We start from the raw sequence: 18,174 nt of genomic DNA, 5'->3' as shown, positions 1-18,174 counted from the left end.
GCAATGAACCTGGGTACACCTTGGATAAACTCTGCCCCTTGCTAGGAGTCGAGTGTTTGTCTGTGACTCCGGTAGGGAGGAGGGTGCTGGATGTCACCCCTTTGGTGTTTCCTGCAGCTCACATCTGCTGAGCACCTACTGTGTGCCAGGCATTCTCCACCTAGGAGCTCATTCAAACATTGAGTTTTCATCACTGTGATAACCCTTAGAAAGTACAGTCTCACTTTTATATTGAAACTGGGCACAGAGAGGTCAAGTGATCTGATAAAAGTCACACAGCTTTTAAAACACTTGAACTCTGGCCTCTTACAGACAGATCTTCAAGTTATCTTTAACATTAAGAGACATACGTTCATCACTTGAGGGGTAGGGGTGGGGTGGGGTGTGCAGAGCCTCCAGACATCTGGGTCTTCTAGTGTAAGGGAGGAGCTGCCCACTCCCAGGATCCACATGCCTTTTTAGGGTGCAAGGTGGGTGCTTGCAAACCAGTCCGCTCCTTCTGTGGGGCACGGTGCAGGTCCCCACTGCATTTGGCTGGGTGAAGAAACGGGCGGCTTCCTTGGTCTCCATCAGGGGTCCCCAGATGCTTCGGTATCCCAGCGTGAGAAGAGGGTTTGTGCTTTCAAGGGTCAGGCTCCAGGCGCTGCGAGAGGACGCTGAGGACGCGTTGGAACTTCTCGAGTCGTGTGGCCCATGGTGCCCCAGCCCCTCGGCTCCCCCAGAGCAACCTCCTCAAGAAGCCAGTGGTCAGGGCCTCTGTCAGCTCTGGGTTGGGCCGGAATCCTGGGGGCGAGGCCAGGTGAGCTGGGGGTGGGGCCCAGGCACCTGCCTTGCTCCTCCCACATCTGCCTGGTTCCCTCTGGACTTTGGCCCAGGAGTGACTGCCCCAGATTATCTGAACAACCGGGCAGGGTTAGCTGGGGAGAGGTCTGCAGGAGTGGGGGGGCGGGGGGGGGGGGGGTCGGTGGCTGACGGGCTTGGTCGATGCGGGCTCTGCCAGGGTGCATGGGGGCCAGTCTGTTCCAGGGGCCACATCAGGGCATCCCCTGCTTTAGGGCTTGAACCTGGAGATGGAGCTGCCTTGAGGGTGGAATTTGGGCTACCCTGCGTAACAAACTTGGGAAGAGGCGGTTGGGCCATGTTAGAAGGAGAAGGGTCTTAAGGAACCCAGGTGGGGGATTCCGGAGGCAGGGCTGCCCCAAGACAGAAGTGTGGTTCTGAGTACAGTGGGGGCGCTATTCTGCCAGAGTGATGGTCTGAGTCATTTCGGAGGGAGCTGCGCATTCCTGCGGGGAATTGAGACCTTCTGGGGGTAGGGCCTTCCCAGGTGGGAGAGTGGGGGTGGGGCCCTGTGGGCGTGGCTCCGAGGGGCAGAGGGCGCTGTGCCCATCAACACTGCAGGGAGCAGTGGCATGCGTGGAGGTGGGAACACCCCTGGGACCGGGGCCCGCCCAGTTTGGGTGGGACTCTGGGAGGCATCAGAAGAGTCTAGTCTCTGGCCCGGTGGGTTTGGAGGTTACCGCGCTGGAGCATGCAGGTTGTTTCTAAAGTGGGGATCCTCTGGCAACCCCTCAAAGGGGAGGCGCTCACCTCGCAGGCGCCGCGCCGCCGCCTCGCGGAATCTGGGCGCGTCCCGGGCCGTCTGACGCGCCCGGTGCAGGGTGCTCAGCAGCCTCTCGCAGCTCTCGTCCAAGGGCCCCGGGAGTTCCTCACCCTCCAGCAGGAGCGCCGCGGGTGCCACGTGCGGCAGCGCCACCTCGCCGGGTTCGCTGGGTCCTGTTGGGGGAAGGGTCTGGGCTGAGCTAGGGGCGGGGTGCGGGTCCTAGGGTGAAGAGGACGCAACATATACTGGGGCCAGGGCACCCTAGGACAGGGCAGCGTGTGGGGTTTGAGTCAGACACGGAGGCTGGAGCCCCGACCGGAGGAGGACAAGGGTGGGGCCTGGAGCCGGGGCGGAGCCTAGAACAGGCCCGCCCAGGGGTTGGGTCCAGGGCAGAGTCTCGCGTGGAGGGCGGGGCAAGGGCGCGGAGGGCGGGGGCCTCGATTAAGGGGCGGAGCCTAGGACCGAAAGAGCAGGCGGCTCGTACCGCCAAGGTGGAGCCCGAGACAGAAGCAAGGGTTCGGCGCGAGACCGGTAGGCCAGAGCCTAGCGCAATGCTGGATGTGAGTCAGGGGCCGGGCCTAAGCAGGGGGCGTGGCCTAGGAGCCACCCAGGGGCGGGGACTAAGACACGGGCGGGCGGGGCTTAGGGCTGGTTAGGGTTATCACTCCTCGAAAGCCGCCACTCACCGGCGCCCTCATTCAGCGATCTCATCAGCGGCTTCAGCTCCTGCTCAAAGGCCAGCGCAGCCTCCGTGTGGCTCCTTCGCAGGTGGCGCCACGTGCGTTCCAAACGCGACACCTGGAGGAAGAGACCTGAGCACTCCTTCCTTCCACTCTTCCCCATCACTTGCACTTCGGCCTCCTCCCTTGCTTCCCACGCACCTGGGGCATGAGCAAGGCGCCCATCACCGCGGCCAGTCCGGGCAGGTCACCCACCGCCCCTGGCCGCAGCGCCACGGCCAGCTCCACCAGGCCCCTCAGGGCGGCCGCGCGTTCTTCCAGCGGCCCTGCGCAGCCCAGCACTGCCAGCGCCCCCGCCAACGCCAGCGTCTCGAGCCTGTAGAGGCAGAAAGCAAGGGTCTGGGGGCAGTGGGGAGGTTTGGGATGTGGGGGTGAGGAGGGAGAGTCGGCGGCATTGCCCATTCCTCTCCTCCCTGGGGAACCGGGAATGGGAGGAGGTTTGAAGACCCTGGGGATTTCAGGTGGCTGGCTCACCTCTCCAGCAATTCCAACCTCAAGCGATGCCCGTGGGGAAGTGTGAGCAGCTCCAGACCAGAGGCGACCCCCATGGCGCCCCGCTGAGCCTTGGTCACTCCCAGGACGCCTGTGGCCTGGCGATGGGGGGCAGGGGTAAGAGCAGGGACGTTAAAGGAGCAGAGTGAGTCTATGGGTGTGAAGTGGGGTTGGGTCATGCCCTGGCTTCAGGCCCTACCCGGGGAGGGAAACCTGGTAAGGGACCCACCTGGCAGTCTACCAATAGCAGGTGGAGAGCTGTGCTCCCAGGATGGTGTTCCAGGAACAGGCCACGGAGAGTATGCAGGACTTCGGGTTCCAGAGGTCGATTCTGGGAGCCCAGCAGGCAGGAGGGGGTGTCAGGGAGACAGAAAGAGACCTCAGCCTGTGGTCTTGCAAAACATCTGTCCTCCTCTTTCTCCTCCTCGGCTTCCCACCAGGGCACCTCCGACTCTGGGCAGCTGTGGCCAGGGGGCGGTCCTTGGACCCTGAGCACTCGGGGCACCAGCTCACAGTACGTCGGGGGGCGTCCAGAGGCATCAGACAGTAGCAATGAGGGTGTTCGAGGTGGCTTGGTTGGGGCCTTGGCATGAAGCTGCCCATCAGAGGCCCTGAGACTGTCAGCAACGGACCCCAAGGGAACTGGGGTCTTTAGTATCACGGGGTCACTACCTGTCCGAGGCAGGCCAGATGCAGGTACAGTGGAGGCTCCTGGGGGTCATACAAGAAGGGGAGAAAGAAGTACACAGAGAAGATAGCTGGCTGGGGTGATGGCTTCCTGAGCTACCAACCTTCTGGTTCCTGCACTCATTTGGCCAATAACCAGGTATCCTAAATTACCTGTTGCAGCTTTGAAACTGAACAGCTTCATCAACACCAATGCTAGATACCTATCAATGGTTGGTCTGAAAATGAACTTTCTCTGACATGGATGTAGTTCTGCCAATTTTGAAGACTCCATTTTAAGTCTGAACTCTTCCTTTTTGCTCCTCTGATTGAAGATGGTAAGCACTGACCACACAAAATTAAAACGAAAAAAAATATGTCACTCAAAATTCACCAAGTTACATATGCCTCAAAGAAAGTGAATTTATCAAACTTTCGAATGATGTCTTCTGTTAAGTTTGTGATATATTTACTTCCGAGGTTATTAACTTAAAACTGCACACAGACTTTTGGGAGACTATCTACTAAACATTTAAGTCGACCCTGTTATGGGGGTTTAAAACCTCCCTAATGTTCCCATCTCTCTGAATAAGGATCAAAGTCTTCTTGTTAGCCCTCAAAGCTCTCACAATCTGAGCCTGATCTCTCTCCTGATCTCCCTCTCACTCCCACTGTTTCTGCTATACTCACTTCTTTTTGGTTCAATGAACAGCTTAGACTCCTGTTCTGGTTCCAGTTTCTTTGCACTGACTGTTCTCTCTGTCTGGGCCACTCTCACCCCATTATCCACATTGTTCCCTCCCTCATCTCCTTCAAATATTTCTCCATGAAAAAATTTCCTAACTACTACTAAAAACGGTAATACTCCTTGCTCTATCCTACTTTTAATTTTTAACCCAAAGCATAATTGATTCCCCTTCATGGATCACAGCCTTGTCGTGGCAAAGGGGCTTGCATAACTCAATGAAGCTATGAGCCGTGCCATGTAGGGCCACCCAAGATAGATGGGTCACAGTGAAGAGTTATCACAAAAAGTGGTCCACTGGAGGAGGGCATGGCAAACCACCCCAGCATTCTTGCCGTTAGAACCCCATGAACAGTATGAAAAGGCAAAAAGATATGACACTGGAAGATAAGCCCCTCAGGTCAGAAGGTATCCAATATGCTACTGGGGAAGAGTGGAGGGTAATCATTAATAGCTCCAGAAAGAATGAAACACCTGGGCCAGAGAGGAAATGGTGCTCAGTTGTGGATGTGTCTGGTGGTGAAAGTAAACCTCAATGCTGTAAAGAACAATATTGTATAAGAACCTGGAACGTTAGATCCATTCGCTGTTGCTGTTCAGTCACTAAGGTGTGTCCAACTCTGGGACCCTATGAACTGCAGCACACCATGAGTCAAGGTAAATTGGATGTGGTCAAGCAGGAGATGGCAAGAGTAAACATCGACATTTTAGGGATCAGTGAACTCAAATGGACAGGAATGGGCAAATTTAATTCATATGACCATTATCTACTACTGTGGGCAAGAATCCTTTAGAAGGAATGGAGTGGCCCTACAGTCAACAAAACATTCTGAACCACAGCACTTGGGTGCAATCACAAAAATGACAGAATGATTTTGGTTCATTTCCAAGGCAAACTATTCAACATCGCAGTAATTCAAATCTATGCTCCAGCCTCTAATGCTGGAGAAGATGAAGTTGAACCATTCTATGAAGATCTACAAGACCTTCTAGAACTAACACCAAAAAAGATGTTCTTTCATCATAGGGGGTTGCAAAAGTAGGAAGTCAAGCGATACCTGGAATAACAAGAAAGTCTGGCCTTGGAGTACAAAATGAAGCAGGGTAAAGGCTAACAGAGATTTGTCAAGAGAATATGCTGGTCACAGCAAACCTTTTTCCAACTACACAAGAGACAATTCTACACACAGACATCACCAAATGGTCAATATGGAAATCAGATTGATTATATTCTTTGCAGCAGAAGATGAAGAAACTCTATACAGTCAGCAAAAACAAGACCTAGACCTCACTGTGGCTCAAATCATCAACTCCTTATTGCAGAATTCAATCTTAAATTGGAGAAAGTAGGGGAAAAACACTAGGCCATTCAGGTACGACCTAGATCAAATCCCTTATGATTATACAGTGGAAGTGACAGAGTCAAGGGATTAAATCTGATAGACATGAGTACCTGAAGAGCTATGGACAGAGGTTTGTAACATTGTACAGGAGGCAGTAACCATAACCATCCCAAAGAAAAAGAAATGCAAGAAGGCAAAATGGTTGTCTGAGGAGGCTTTACAAACCGAGGAAAGAAGAGAAGTGAAAAGCAAGGGAGAAAAGGAAAGGTATACCCAACTGAATGCAGAGTTCCAGAGAATAGCAAGGAGAGACAAGAAGGCCTTCTTCAATGAACAATGCAAGGAAATAGAGGAAAACAACAGGATGGGAAAGACTAGAGATCTATTCAAGAAAATTGAGATATCAAGGGAACATTTCATGCAAGAATGGGCACAATAAAGAACAGAAACGGTACGGACCTAAGCAAAGCAGAAGCTATTAAGAAGAGGTGGCAAGAATACACAGGAGAGCTGTACAAAAAAAAAGGTCTTAATGACATGGGTAACCACGATGGTGTGGTCACTCACCTAGAGCCTGACATCCTGGAGTGTGAAGTCAAGTGGGCCTTAGGAAGCATTACTACAAACAAACCTGGTGGAGGTGATGGAATTCCAACTGAGCTATTTCAAATCCTTAAAGTTGATGCTGTTAAAGTGCTATACTCAATATATGAGCAAATTTGGAAAACTCAGCAGTGGCCACAGGACTGGAAAAGGTTAGTTTTCATTCCAGTCCCAGAGAAGGGTAATGCCAGCTGCTACTGCTAAGTCACTTCAGTCGTGTCCGACTCTGTGAGACCCCACAGATGGCAGTCCACCAGGCTCTGCTGTCCCTGGGATTCTCCAGGCAAGAACACTGGAGTGGGTTGCCATTTCCTTCTCCAATGCATGAAAGTGAAAAGTGAAAGTGAAGTCGCTCAGTCCTATCTGACTCTTAGCGACCCCATGGACTGAAGCCTACTGGGCTCCTCCGTCCATGGGACTTTCCAGGCAAGAGTACTGGAGTGGGTTGCCATTGCCTTCTCCAAGGGCAATGCCAAAGAATGTTCAAAAGTGAAGTTGCTCAGTCATGTCCAACTCTTTGTGACCCTGTGGACTGTAGCCTGCCAGGCTCCTCTGTCCTTGGGATTCTCCAGGCAAGAATACTAGAGGAGTAGGTTGTTATTTCCTTCTCTAAGAATGTTCAAACTACAATACAGTTGCACTCATTTCGCATGGTAGTAAGGTTATGCTCAAAATCCTTCAAGCTAGGCTTCAGCAGTGTGTGAACTTAGAACTTCTAGATATAAAATCTGAGTCTAGAAAAGGCAGAGGAACCAGAGATTAAATTGCCAACATTCGTTGGGTCATAGAGAAAGCTAGGGAATTCCAGAAAAACATGTGCTTCTGCTTTATTGACTATGCTAAAGCCTTTGACTGTGTGGAACACAACAAATTATGGAAAGCTCTTTAAAAAGCAGGAATACCAGACCACCTTACCTGTCTCCTGAAAAACCTGTATGCTGGACAAGAAGCAACAGTTAGAATCTTACTGAAAATGGTACAAAATTGGGAAAGGAGTGAGACAAGGCTGTATATTGACACCCTGTTTATTTAACTTATATGCATAGTACATCATGTGAAATGCTGGGCTGGATGAATTACACGCTGGAATCAAGATTGCCGGGCAAAACATCAACAACCTCAGATATGCAGATGATGCCATTCTAACGGCAGAAAGTGAAGAGGAACTAAAGAGCCTCTTGATGAGGGTGAAAGAGGAGGATGAAAAAGCTGGCTTAAAACTCAACATTCAAAAAACAAACATTATGGCATTTGGTTCCATCACTTCATGGCAAACAGCAGGGGAAAAATTGGAAGAAGTGACAGATTTTATTTTCTTGGACTTCAAAATCACTGTGGATGGTGACTGCAGCTATGAAATTAAAAGAAGCTTGTTCCTTGGAAGGAAAGCTATGACAAATTTAGACAGCATATTAAAAAGCACAGACATCACTTTGCTGACAAAGGTCTGTATTGTCAAAGCTATGATTTTTCCAGTAGTCATGTATGGATGTGAGAGTTGGGTCATAAAGAAGGCTGAGTGCCAAATAATTGATGCTTTCAAATTGTGGTGTTAGAGAAGACTCTTGAGAGTCCCTTGGACAGCAAGAAGATCAAACCAGTCAATCCTAAATGAAATCAACCCTGAATAATCATTGGAAGGACTGATGCTAAAGCTGAAACTCCAATGCTTTGGCTACTTAATGGGAAGAACCAACTCACTGGAAAAGACCTTGGTGCTGGTAAAGATTGAAGGCAAAAGAAGGGGGTGACAGGATGAGATGGTTAGAGAGCATCACTGAATCAATGGACAAGAATTTGAGCAAACTCTGGGAGATAGTGAAGGACAGGAAAGCTTGGTGTGCTGTATCCATGAGATCAGAGTGGACATGACTTGGCAACTGAACAACAACAAATTGACTCGTTTCTGTTGTTCATGGTCCTTCATTCTCTAATAGGATGTTGGCTCCACTTGAGCAGGGATCTTTGTCTTTCTTGTTCACTGATGCATCTCAGCACTTACTGTTGTGTCTGACACACACAGTGAGGGCTCATGTTGAATGGGAGACAACAGGCCAGTCAGGGCACAAGGGGAACTCCTCCTTTATGTAGGATGGTCAGGGTTAGCTGCTTTGAGGAACTCCTGTTAGATGAGAAACAGTCAGGTAAAGGTTAGGGAATGAGCTTTCCAAAGATGAGACCAGCAAGTGCAAAGGTCCTGAGGCAGGAACAAATGTACAAGGTTCCAGCAGACTGAACAACAGCAACAACTAGCAACTGAAAGGAAGTCTGTGTGGCCAGAGTGAACAGGGGATGAGGGATGGAATTATTGGAGAGGTTAGCTATGCTTAGAGCATGGAGGGTTTCTTGGAATCATTGTAAACCCATACTTTTAAGCACATACAGAGTTCCTGTGTGTTTTAGTCACTGTGACAACATTGAGAGCATCACCATCCTTTTTTCCCAGCAGGTTGTCACCTGCCCAGTGTCACTTGGATAGTGCATTGCAGAGGAATTTCGGAGCTATGTCCTATCCTGGAAGACCCTATACCTGGTCCAGGAGGGTCTTCTGGTAGCCGCCACATACGCTCCAAACCTGCGGGCTGACTATCACTCCGCTTCCTATCCCTGGGGGACAGAGATAAGCGAGATATGTTGTTCTACTTCGAGCAGATAGTTAGATAGCATATAGCCTCCACCAATGCCCAGAAAACCTTACATCCCATCACTCAGAACCAGGGGATCCCTAACCCCTGGGTTGCTTGCTAACCCCAGGGAACACTTGGCAATGTCAGGAGATATGTTTTGGTTGTCACAACTAAGGGGAGGGGTGCAGGGCATTCTACTCGCATCTAGTAGATAAGAGACCAGGGATGCCGTTCAACAGCCTGCAATGCACAGGATGGCCGCCCCCACAACCAAGAATAATCTGGCCACAAATGTCAATAGTGGACAGAGCCGTCCACTATTGGAACACACAGGAACAGTGGTGGAGAACCCTGGGGGCGGGGCGGGGGGCGGAGGGGGGAGAGGCGGTCCTTGGTTGTCTTCGGGATGTAGAGAGCCTGTGAATACCTGAGCGGCTCTGTGCGAGCCAGGCCGTCTGGAAGGGTGTCCTCACTAAAGCTGCGTCGAATTAGTCCTTGCCGTGGCACTGGCCTGGAGGCCACAGCCCCTGTGGCTTGGGACAGTGGACGCTGGCCAATCACATAGCTGCGAACCAGGGCAGGCAGGCTGGGGAAACGCTCATCCTCTAGCTGAAAGAGGGCTGTGGGCCGGCCTGGCCGGGGCCTCAGGGCCACACGAAGCACCTCGAAGTGCAGGGCTGAGCCCCGCCAGCGGCAAGAGATCACAGGGTGGCCCCCACGGGACTTGGATGCACGAACTAAGAAGTCACCATCTTGCTGGAGAAGGTCCTCGGCCTTCTGAGGATGGAGGATTGGGGGGCAAAGGTTTACGCATGAGCACGTATCAATAATTAATGGAGACTCCCGACCCTTCCCTCCGACCCAAGAAAAGCCACCCCAGAGACTGGGTAGTTTTGAGCCAAACAGTTTCTTCTTGTCTAGTGGAAATACTTCTGCACTACAGTTCCCAGGCTCCTTTGCGGTTAAAGTCGTGTGACAAGATCTGACCAATGGGATGTGGGAGGAGTCCTGCGGGGACCGGTCAGACCCGGCCCATGAACTAAGCCTAGTAGAGTCCTACAGGTTTCCTCCTGAATCTGTCAGTTGATGCCCCCACAGCCCTTGGGGCGGGGGGGCGGGGGGGAGACGGGGGGTGGGCAGAAGACTGAAAGGGCTTGGGTCTGACTCCTTTTGAAGCTCTGCATCCTTCTTAGACTGTGACATGAACTAGTCCTTAAATGTCGATGGAGTCGTTGACAGCATGAGAATGTTTGTTATAGCCACTAGCTGATGCTGACTAATGCAAGTTCCAACCTGGTGACATGTGCTGAGTTTCTTATGCGAATGTGGCATTCAGAAAAGCCATTTGCTAGGTTCTTCCAAACAGACCATGGCCTTGAAATTCACCTTTATAAAAATAGAGCACTATCATGCCAGCTATGGTGGCTGAAAACAGGGCCTGAGGGCCACAACATCATACATGGGCAAAGCAGAGCTGCTGATGGAGGCTGGGAGCTGGACAATATGTGCAAAGGACACTTGTATGGCCCTTATTATATTCCAGGTACTGTTTTAAGTGTAAAATGTATGAACTCACTTCATCCTTTACCAAGGATAAGAGAGGTACTATTATGCCCATTTTACAGATGGGGAAACAGAGGCCCAGAGACATCAAGTACCTTGCTCTGCTGCTGCTGCTGCTAAGTCGCTTCAGTCATGTCTGACTGTGCGACCCCATAGACGGCAGCTCACCAGGCTTCCTTGTCCCTGGGATTCTCCAAGCAAGAACACTGGAGTGGGTTGCCATTTCCTTCTCCAATGCATGAAAGTGAAAAGTGAATGTGAAGTCCCTCAGTCGTGTCTGACTCTTAGCAACCCCGTGGACTGCAGCCCACCAGGCCCTCTCTCCATGGGTTTTCCAAGCAAGAGTACTGGAGTGGGGTGCCACTGCCTATTTTACATCCAATATAAGTTGTAGGGATAGGATTTGAACTCAGGCTGCTTGTGGCTAAAGTGTGGGGTATTCACCATTAAGCTACACTGCCTCTCATGATTTGATTAGATGTCTAAGGTCCTGGGACTCCTGAAGGTGACTCCTAAGTTGGAGATGCAAGTGAGGTGTTTTGAATTGAGAGGGAGATGGGACCCTGGCAGCCACAGGTGACCTGGGATACAGAGAGAGCCAGAGGGATAAGTAGGGCCAAAGGGTGGTTTGAGGAGTCATTAGTACCCTCTTTAACTCCTGTCACCTTCTTCAACACCATCCCAAAGGAAGTGATAATTTAAAGATAAGAAGTGCCATCCCACATAGACCAAGTTGCAAAACAATCCTCAGCCCTCAAGCCATTCTTTCTGATAGATCTTGACCCTAAGGCCCTTATCTGGGACCCAGGAGTCCCCAATAAGTCAAAGGTGAGTGAGACTCCCCATCAGATGGTATGTGGTCCTGTGAGAGGCAGCGGTACCTGGCGGGACAGGGGGCCGTGGTACCAGGGTTGGCCCACAAAGTCCTCTCCATCTTGTGGCACCTGCATGGAGCTCTTGGGGGCAGAGGGTGCAGGGGCTGTGCTTTGCACTTCCAACAGGCCTCAGTCTTCCTCATCTGTAAAACAGGAATAATTATTCTTGCTTCCTGAATGGCTTGGTCAGCCCTTTCATGTTCCTCATAGGTTGAAGACAACAGCCCACATCTTATCAAGCCATAAAATGCAATGCTCTCTGTATATGAATATATATATTATATTTCAATATACAGCATGTTTATATAATTATATGTAAATGTATTTAAATATTTACATATTTGTGTATTGTATATTCTAAATATAAATATATTTTAACTATATGTTAATATATATTTATATTAAATTAAAGAAGTTACCCATAGTCAGATTATATATTTTTAATTATAAATTATATGAGTTATATTTGATATATATATCAGATTAAATTCAAGCTATGAGTAACTTTGGGGCTTCCTGGATGGCTCAGTGGGTAAAGCAGCCACCTGCAACGCAGGTGACACAGGAGACGTGGGTTCAATCCCTGGGTCATGAAGATCCCCTGGAGTGGGAAATGGCAACCCATTCCAGTATTCTTGCCTGAAAAATCCCATTGACAGAGGAGCCAGGAAGACTACAGTCCAAAGGGTTGCAAAGAGTCAGACATGACTGAGCGACTAAGCATGAAATGAATAAATTTAATTTATAATTTTTAATTAATTTATCTTTTGGTTGTACCATGCAGCATCTGGGGTCTTAGTTCCCCAACCAGGGATCAAACTGGCACCCCCTGCTTTGGAAGTGCGGAGTCTTAACCACTAGACCGCCAGGGAAGTCCCTAACTTTAATTTGGAATAGGCTGTGATTTCATGAAAACAGTCATGCAAGTTCACTGGGATTCTTGCGAAGGAAGAAGACAATGATCTCAAATGTAATGCAATTTTTAATGCAGATGACATAGTGCTATGTTTTATAGAAATTTAATTAACAAATTAACTCAAAAGAATATTTATGGGGGCACCCACTCTGTGCCGGGAGCCCCTTCTAGGCACTAGAGACCTAGCTGTGAACAACACAGACCAAGATTCCTGCTCTTAGGCATCTTCTAGCTGAGAAGACAGAAATTAGGAAAATCAGTGAGTAGAAAAGGAAGCCTAAAATAGATCAGAGAGAACTAAGGGGAAAAATGAAACCAGGGATCAGATATGAAGATTGAAGCAGTGGAGTTAAGATTTTTCTATAGGGTGACCTAGGAAGGTCTTGGGGGTGAGTAAAGGTTGGGAGGATTTTAAGGGGCCAAGTCAGGTGGTTCTTTCTTTAAATTTTTTTTTTTAATTTAATTTATTTATTTGGCTCCACTGAGTCTTAGTTGTGGCATGAGAACTCTTAGTTCTGGCATTTGGGATCTAATTCCCTGACCAGGGATGGAACCCAGGCCCCCTACATTGGGAGAGCAGAGCCACCGGAGCACCGGGGAAGTCTCAAGCCTGGTAGTTCTTGGGGTGAAATAAATTCCAGGCTGTTGCTGCTGCTGCTGCTAAGTCGCTTCAGTCGTGTCCAACTCTGTGAGACCCCATAGACGGCAGCCCACCAGGCTCTACTGTCCCTGGGATTCTCCAGGCAAGAACACTGGAGTGGGTTGCCATTTCCTTCTCCAATGCATGAAAGTGAAAAGTGAAAGTGAAGTCGCTCAGTTATGTCCGACTCTTAGCGACCCCATGGACTGCAGCCTAAATTTCAGGCTGGTGAGAATTAAATTTACTAAAACCCATAGCATTTCAGTGATCTGTAGGCACACTCAAGGATTCTTAGATTGTACCAAAAAATCTAACCCATGTGTGGCTTTCCAATAAGGTCATTTTATATGCTCAGTCGCTCAGTGGTGTCTGACTCTTTGTGATCCCATGGACTGTAGTCTGGCAGGCTTCTTTGTCTATGGGATTCTCCAGGCAAGAATACTGGAGTGGGTTGCCATTTTCTCCTTCAGGGGATCTTCGCAACCCAGGGATCAACTGTATCTTCAGCCAAATCCTGGGTTGCAAGTGATTTACCACTGAGCCAGGGGGGAAACCCATTTTAAAAGACCATTAAAGTTAAAGTTAAGTCGCTCAGTTGTGTCGGACTCTTTGTGACCCTGTGGACTGTAGCCCACCAGGCTCCTCTGTTCATGGGATTCTCCAGGCAAGAACACTGGAGTGGGTTGCCATTTCCTTCTCCAGGGGATCTTCCTGACCCAGGGATCAATCCCAGGTCTCCCACATTAGAGGCAGATGCTTTAACCTCTAGGCCACCAGGGAAGCCCATTAAAAGGTCACGTTTTTGTAGACAGGTCAGCAAACAGCAAATAGACATCTACAGGTTTTCATAGTTTGGAGCCGATCCACTTCCTTATTACTGTGATCAAACTTAGGACATGGATGCTCTAGGACCCCTTGATCATTGCACGTGACTCAGGCCCCAGGTCTCTCAAGCATCTGGTGAAAAAACTGCTCTGGAAGAGAGGGAAGAGGGGGAGAGAGAGCGGGAGGTGGTGGTGGGGAAAGTGTCTTGCTTCCCCTACCCCCAGGGCCTTCTGGGCCTGGCCAGGTCTGCAGAGAAAAAGCACGAAGATTTTTAGGACCTGAGTCAGCTGGGCTGATGGCCTGAAAGGGCCAGGAAGTTCCCAGACTGGTCTGAGGTGGCTAAACGGGCGGGAGAGCTGAGTAGAGCTTTGGCTCCAGGCGCCACATACCTGAATACCAGGTGTGTCTCCTGGATACCTGTGCACTTCCTGTTTGTCAGCTGGGCCTGGCCAGGCCTTGGTTTTAAGAGTCCCCTGACTCCAGCGTCCTCTGTCTTGCGTGCCCTTTAGTGGGTATGAAGGTGCATCACTGACTCTGGTTTGTTCAGGGGGAGCTCAGAGTAGTCACAGGATGGCCACAGGCCAATTAAGTCATCCACCTGTCCTGCATCATTTGGAATAATTTCTGGGTATCTGGGCAGGAGAGAGAGGAAGGGGGCAGAAATCAAGAGAGGAGGTGGGTGAGAGGCAAGTTTGGGGAAAGAAGGGAGGGGATCATTCATTTTCTGTCGACCATATACTCCTGCAGGGGGCAGCCACTTGCACCAGACAGGGGCACAGGAGGACACGGAGACTCAAACGTGATCAAAGTACTGACTGGTTGAATGGTTACTGTGTGCCAAAGAGAAACAGTGATGAATGAGACCAAGGCCCCTCCGGTGGAGGAGACACACAAAACAGATAAGTGCACGAGGAATGAAGAAGATAATGTCTAAAGGTGAACAACGAAGGTGATGACAGGGAGATGTAAAGAGAGCCTGGCTGGGGGAGGCTACCTTAAATATGAATAGGTAGTCAGAAGGCTGTCTCCCACGAAGTGACTTGGGAGCTGAGATCTCAGTAAGCAGGGGAAACAGTTAAGCAAAGATGTGAAGAAAGAGCAGTACGGGTGAGGGGTATACAGGCAGGGCAAAGGTGCAGAGCTTGTTTTTTGTTTTGCGTGGTCAAGGAGGCAGGTGTGACAATGCTGTGAGCCACAAGCAAAGTGGAGAGCAGTGAGGTTAGGCAGAGACGATGCAGGAAACTGGTGAACCTCGAATTTTCGTCTCGGTGGGATGGAAGAGGAGCTACGAAAAGGTATGAAGTGAGAGGGGCACGATCTGGTTTGTGGTTTAAAAACATTGCTCAGGCATGGAAGCAGGGAGGCTGTCCATGTTGCAGAGAAAATACGCTTGGAGGAGGACGCCCAGGTACACGGACACGCATGATGCACAGTGACCCAATCAGGTGACCCCTTTTACGTTCGCGGACGCGCGTGGACAGAGATTCTTCCAGAGAGCAGGTGTCCTCACCTGGAAAAGAGAACTCCCTACCCCCACCAAATCTCCCGGTCCTGGCTCTGCTTGGGGCCCCTCACTCACCTGGGCCGGGACCCGCGGAGCTCGCAAGAACTTGGGGCCGGGCGGAAGCCTGAGGCTCTGCGTCTCCCGACCCCTCCCTCCCCGCCCCAACCAGGTCCAGCCTACCCCTGCCGCTCCCGAAGGGAACCTAGCGCCATCACCTGGTCCCGCCCACTTTAAACCCCTCCCCTCCAGGCCCCGCCCTTTCTCCTACTGTAACTCATCGCCCCGCCCCTTGTTATCGCCCCGCCCCTTATAAACTTTCTTTTCGCTAACCACGCCCCCTTGGATGAACCGTCTTCCGGTAGGTCACGCTCCCCGGGGAACTCCTTTAGTTCCTACTAGTGGACCCGCCCCCTTAAACTTGCCCCGCCCCTTCAGGCTGACCACGCCCACTCATCTAGTCACTCTTTTAGTCCCGCCCTTAGAGCTCTGCCCCTTGTTTCCGCTTAAGGCCACAGGCTGGTCCTAAGAGCCTCTGACCCTTTGCGACGGGGTAAGGGATGTCTCCTAGCTTCTCTGTTCCGGGCAGGGCGGGGCGGCCCTTACGGGCTGTCTCACACGACTGGGAGTGGTGGCGGCTGTGACGTGGCAGAGTGCGCTTCCTCCAGACTGCCCCCCTGGGTTTCTCGGAAGGAACCCCACATTGGCTGTCGGGTTTGTGGAGAGAGATGCGGGAAAACACGACAGGCTTTCCCAGTAACAGACAGCTGGACTTGATCTAGACTCTGGCGGGACGTAGGGGGCAAACATTCAGGTGGTTTCCTAGGTGGAGGGAAGGAGAGGAAGGGGGCTTCCATCCTGTTGCCTGGAGACAAGCGTGAGGAACGTGTATGGGGGGGATCTGGAACCAGAAATAAGGACCCTCTGGCCAAGTTTTTTGAGGGTGCATAGTAATAGCAACAGAACTGAAAGCAGTAGCTGCAGCTAACATTCATTAAGTGCTTACTGTATACTTGTTTGCCCTGCCTCCACAATTCTATTTTTACACAGACCTCTCAATAAGATGGGTCCTATTTTCATCACCCCATTTTCTAGATGCAGAAACTGAGGCATGGGGCAACGAAGCCCAAGTTTGCCCAAGGTTGACTCAGCTTGTGATTGGCCGAGGTGGAATTCAAGCCTGGAGCCCTGGGAGCTCTATCCTGTCTTCCTCTGATCTTTGCAGCCCCACCGTCTCTGATCCCTACTGTATTTCTAAACAGTGAAGTTTGCTGTCACTCATTTTACAGATGAGGAAATTGAAGCAAAGAGTCGCGGATGCCTGGGGAAGAAAGTTTTGGTGTCTGTAGAATCATAAATCTGGGAATTTCCAGGCTGGGCTTTCCCACCTGCCAATATGGAAGAGACTTCAGTCTCAGGCTGAGGAAGTGTATTTTCCTTGGCCAGCCTGCTTTTGGTGCACAGCTCGGTTATATCCAATGAAGGTTTCTAGCGCCCCCTGGTGGTTACAATAATTTAAAAATCCCAGGAGTGGTGAGGTGGCGTGGGGGCTTGTAAGATAGAGGGGGCTGAGAACACTCCCAGTCTAGTGGGATGGAGGTGGGGAGAGAGACCTTGCAGACCACATGATTTCAGGTAATGATAAGAGCTTCAAGACAGCAGTTCAATTCAGTTGCTCAGTCTTGTCCTACTCTTAGCTACCCCATGGACTGCAGCACGCCAGGCCTTCCTGTCACTCACCAACTACTGGGCTTACTCAAATTCATGTCCTTAGAGTCAGTGATGCCACACAACCATCTCATCCTCTGTCGTCCCCTTCTCCTCCCACCTTCAATCTTTCCCAGCATCAGGGTCTTTTCAAATGAGTCAGTTCTTCGCATCAGGTGGCCAAAGCATTGGAGCTTCAGCTTCAGCATCAGTCCTTCCAATGAATATTCAGGACTGATTTCCTTTAGGATGGGCTGGTTGGATCTCCTTGCAGTCCAAAGGACTCTCAAGAGTCTCCTCCAACACCACAGTTCAAAAGCATCAATTCTTCTGTGCTCAGCTTTCTTCCTACTCCAACTCTCACATCCATACATAACTACTGGAAAAACCATAGCTATGACTAGACGGACAAAGTAATGTCTTTCCTTTTTAATATGCTGTCTAGGTTTATCACAACTTTTCTTCCAAGGAGCAAGCATCTTTTAATTTCATGGCCGTAGTCACCCTCTGCAGTGATTTTGGAGCCCCCCCCCCAAATAAAGTCTCTCATTGTTCTCATTGTTTCTGCATCTATTTGCCATGAAGTGATGGGGCTGGATGCCATGATCTTAGTTTTCTGAATGTTGAGTTTTAAGCCAACTTTTTCACTCTCCTCTTTCACTTTCATCAAGAGGCTCTTTAGTTCTTCACTTTCTGCCTTAAGGGTGGTGTCATCTGCATATCTGAGGTTATTGATAATTCTCCTGGTAATCTTGATTCCAGCTTGTGCTTCATCTATTCCAGCATTTGTATTCCTTTTCCTATTTGGAACCAGTCTGTTCCATGTCCAGTTCTAACTGTTGCTTCTTGACCTGCATACAGATTTCTCAGGAGGCAGATCAGGTGGTCTGATATTCCCATCTCTTTAAGATTTTTCCAGTTCGTTGTGACCCACACAGTCAAAGGCTTTGGCATAGTCAATAAAACCAAAGTAGATGTTTTTCTGGAACTCTCTTGCTTTTTCAATGATCCAATGGATGTTGGCAATTTGATCTCTGGTTCCTCTGCCTTTTCTAAATCCAGCTTGAACATCTGGAAGTTCATGGTTCACATACTGTTGAAGCCTGGCTTGGAGAATTTTGAGCATTACTTTACTAGCATGTGAGATGAGTGCCATTGTGTGGTAGTTTGAGCATTCTTTGGCATGGCCTTTCTTTGGGATTGCAAATATTTGCTAAATGAATGAACGACATTATGGAAGTCTATAAGTTGAGGGTGGCCAGAGCCATGGGATAAATGTCAAAGATAGAGCCAATAGAGCTTTTAACTATTTAATCATTCATTCAACA

General features: G+C 49.9%; 1 protein-coding gene across 3 annotated transcripts; it reads right to left on the bottom strand.

Moving 5' to 3' along the window:
• Positions 1–208: 208 nt before the first annotated feature.
• SH2D3A (SH2 domain containing 3A) lies at positions 209–15,374 on the bottom strand. Of its 3 annotated transcripts, none has more exons than XM_069591315.1 (10): positions 15,218–15,374; positions 11,264–11,400; positions 9,247–9,596; positions 8,723–8,799; positions 3,065–3,546; positions 2,818–2,933; positions 2,485–2,659; positions 2,290–2,401; positions 1,591–1,776; positions 209–783 (listed from the first exon to the last, which is right to left on the bottom strand). In XM_069591315.1, exons 2-10 carry the CDS (start codon positions 11,330–11,332, stop codon positions 623–625), a joined length of 1,728 nt encoding a protein of 575 aa, XP_069447416.1. In that variant the 5' UTR covers positions 11,333–11,400; positions 15,218–15,374; the 3' UTR covers positions 209–622. The 3 variants fall into 3 exon arrangements, with proteins under 3 accessions (XP_069447416.1, XP_069447418.1, XP_069447419.1); XM_069591317.1 differs by lacking the exon at positions 15,218–15,374 and adding an exon at positions 14,028–14,270; XM_069591318.1 differs by lacking the exons at positions 9,247–9,596; positions 15,218–15,374 and having other exon boundaries at positions 11,264–11,316.
• Between the last annotated feature and the right edge of the window lie 2,800 nt (positions 15,375–18,174).

Source organism: Ovis canadensis, chromosome 5 (assembly GCF_042477335.2).
Source record: "Ovis canadensis isolate MfBH-ARS-UI-01 breed Bighorn chromosome 5, ARS-UI_OviCan_v2, whole genome shotgun sequence".
NCBI classification, from domain to species: Eukaryota; Metazoa; Chordata; class Mammalia; order Artiodactyla; family Bovidae; genus Ovis; species Ovis canadensis.
This window is presented reverse-complemented; position numbering and strand designations above follow the sequence as displayed.

Excerpts from the sequence above, each read along its gene's own strand:
- SH2D3A (XM_069591315.1), bottom strand. The coding sequence starts at position 11,332 with ATGCAGGTGCCACAAGATGGAGAGGACTTTGTGGGCCAACCCTGGTAC. Across the intron at positions 2,934-3,064 it reads TGCTATTGGTAGACTGCCAG|GCCACAGGCGTCCTGGGAGT; the intron begins GTGGGTCCCTTA and ends CCCCATCGCCAG. Across the intron at positions 2,402-2,484 it reads GCGCCTTGCTCATGCCCCAG|GTGTCGCGTTTGGAACGCAC; the intron begins GTGCGTGGGAAG and ends CTCTTCCTCCAG.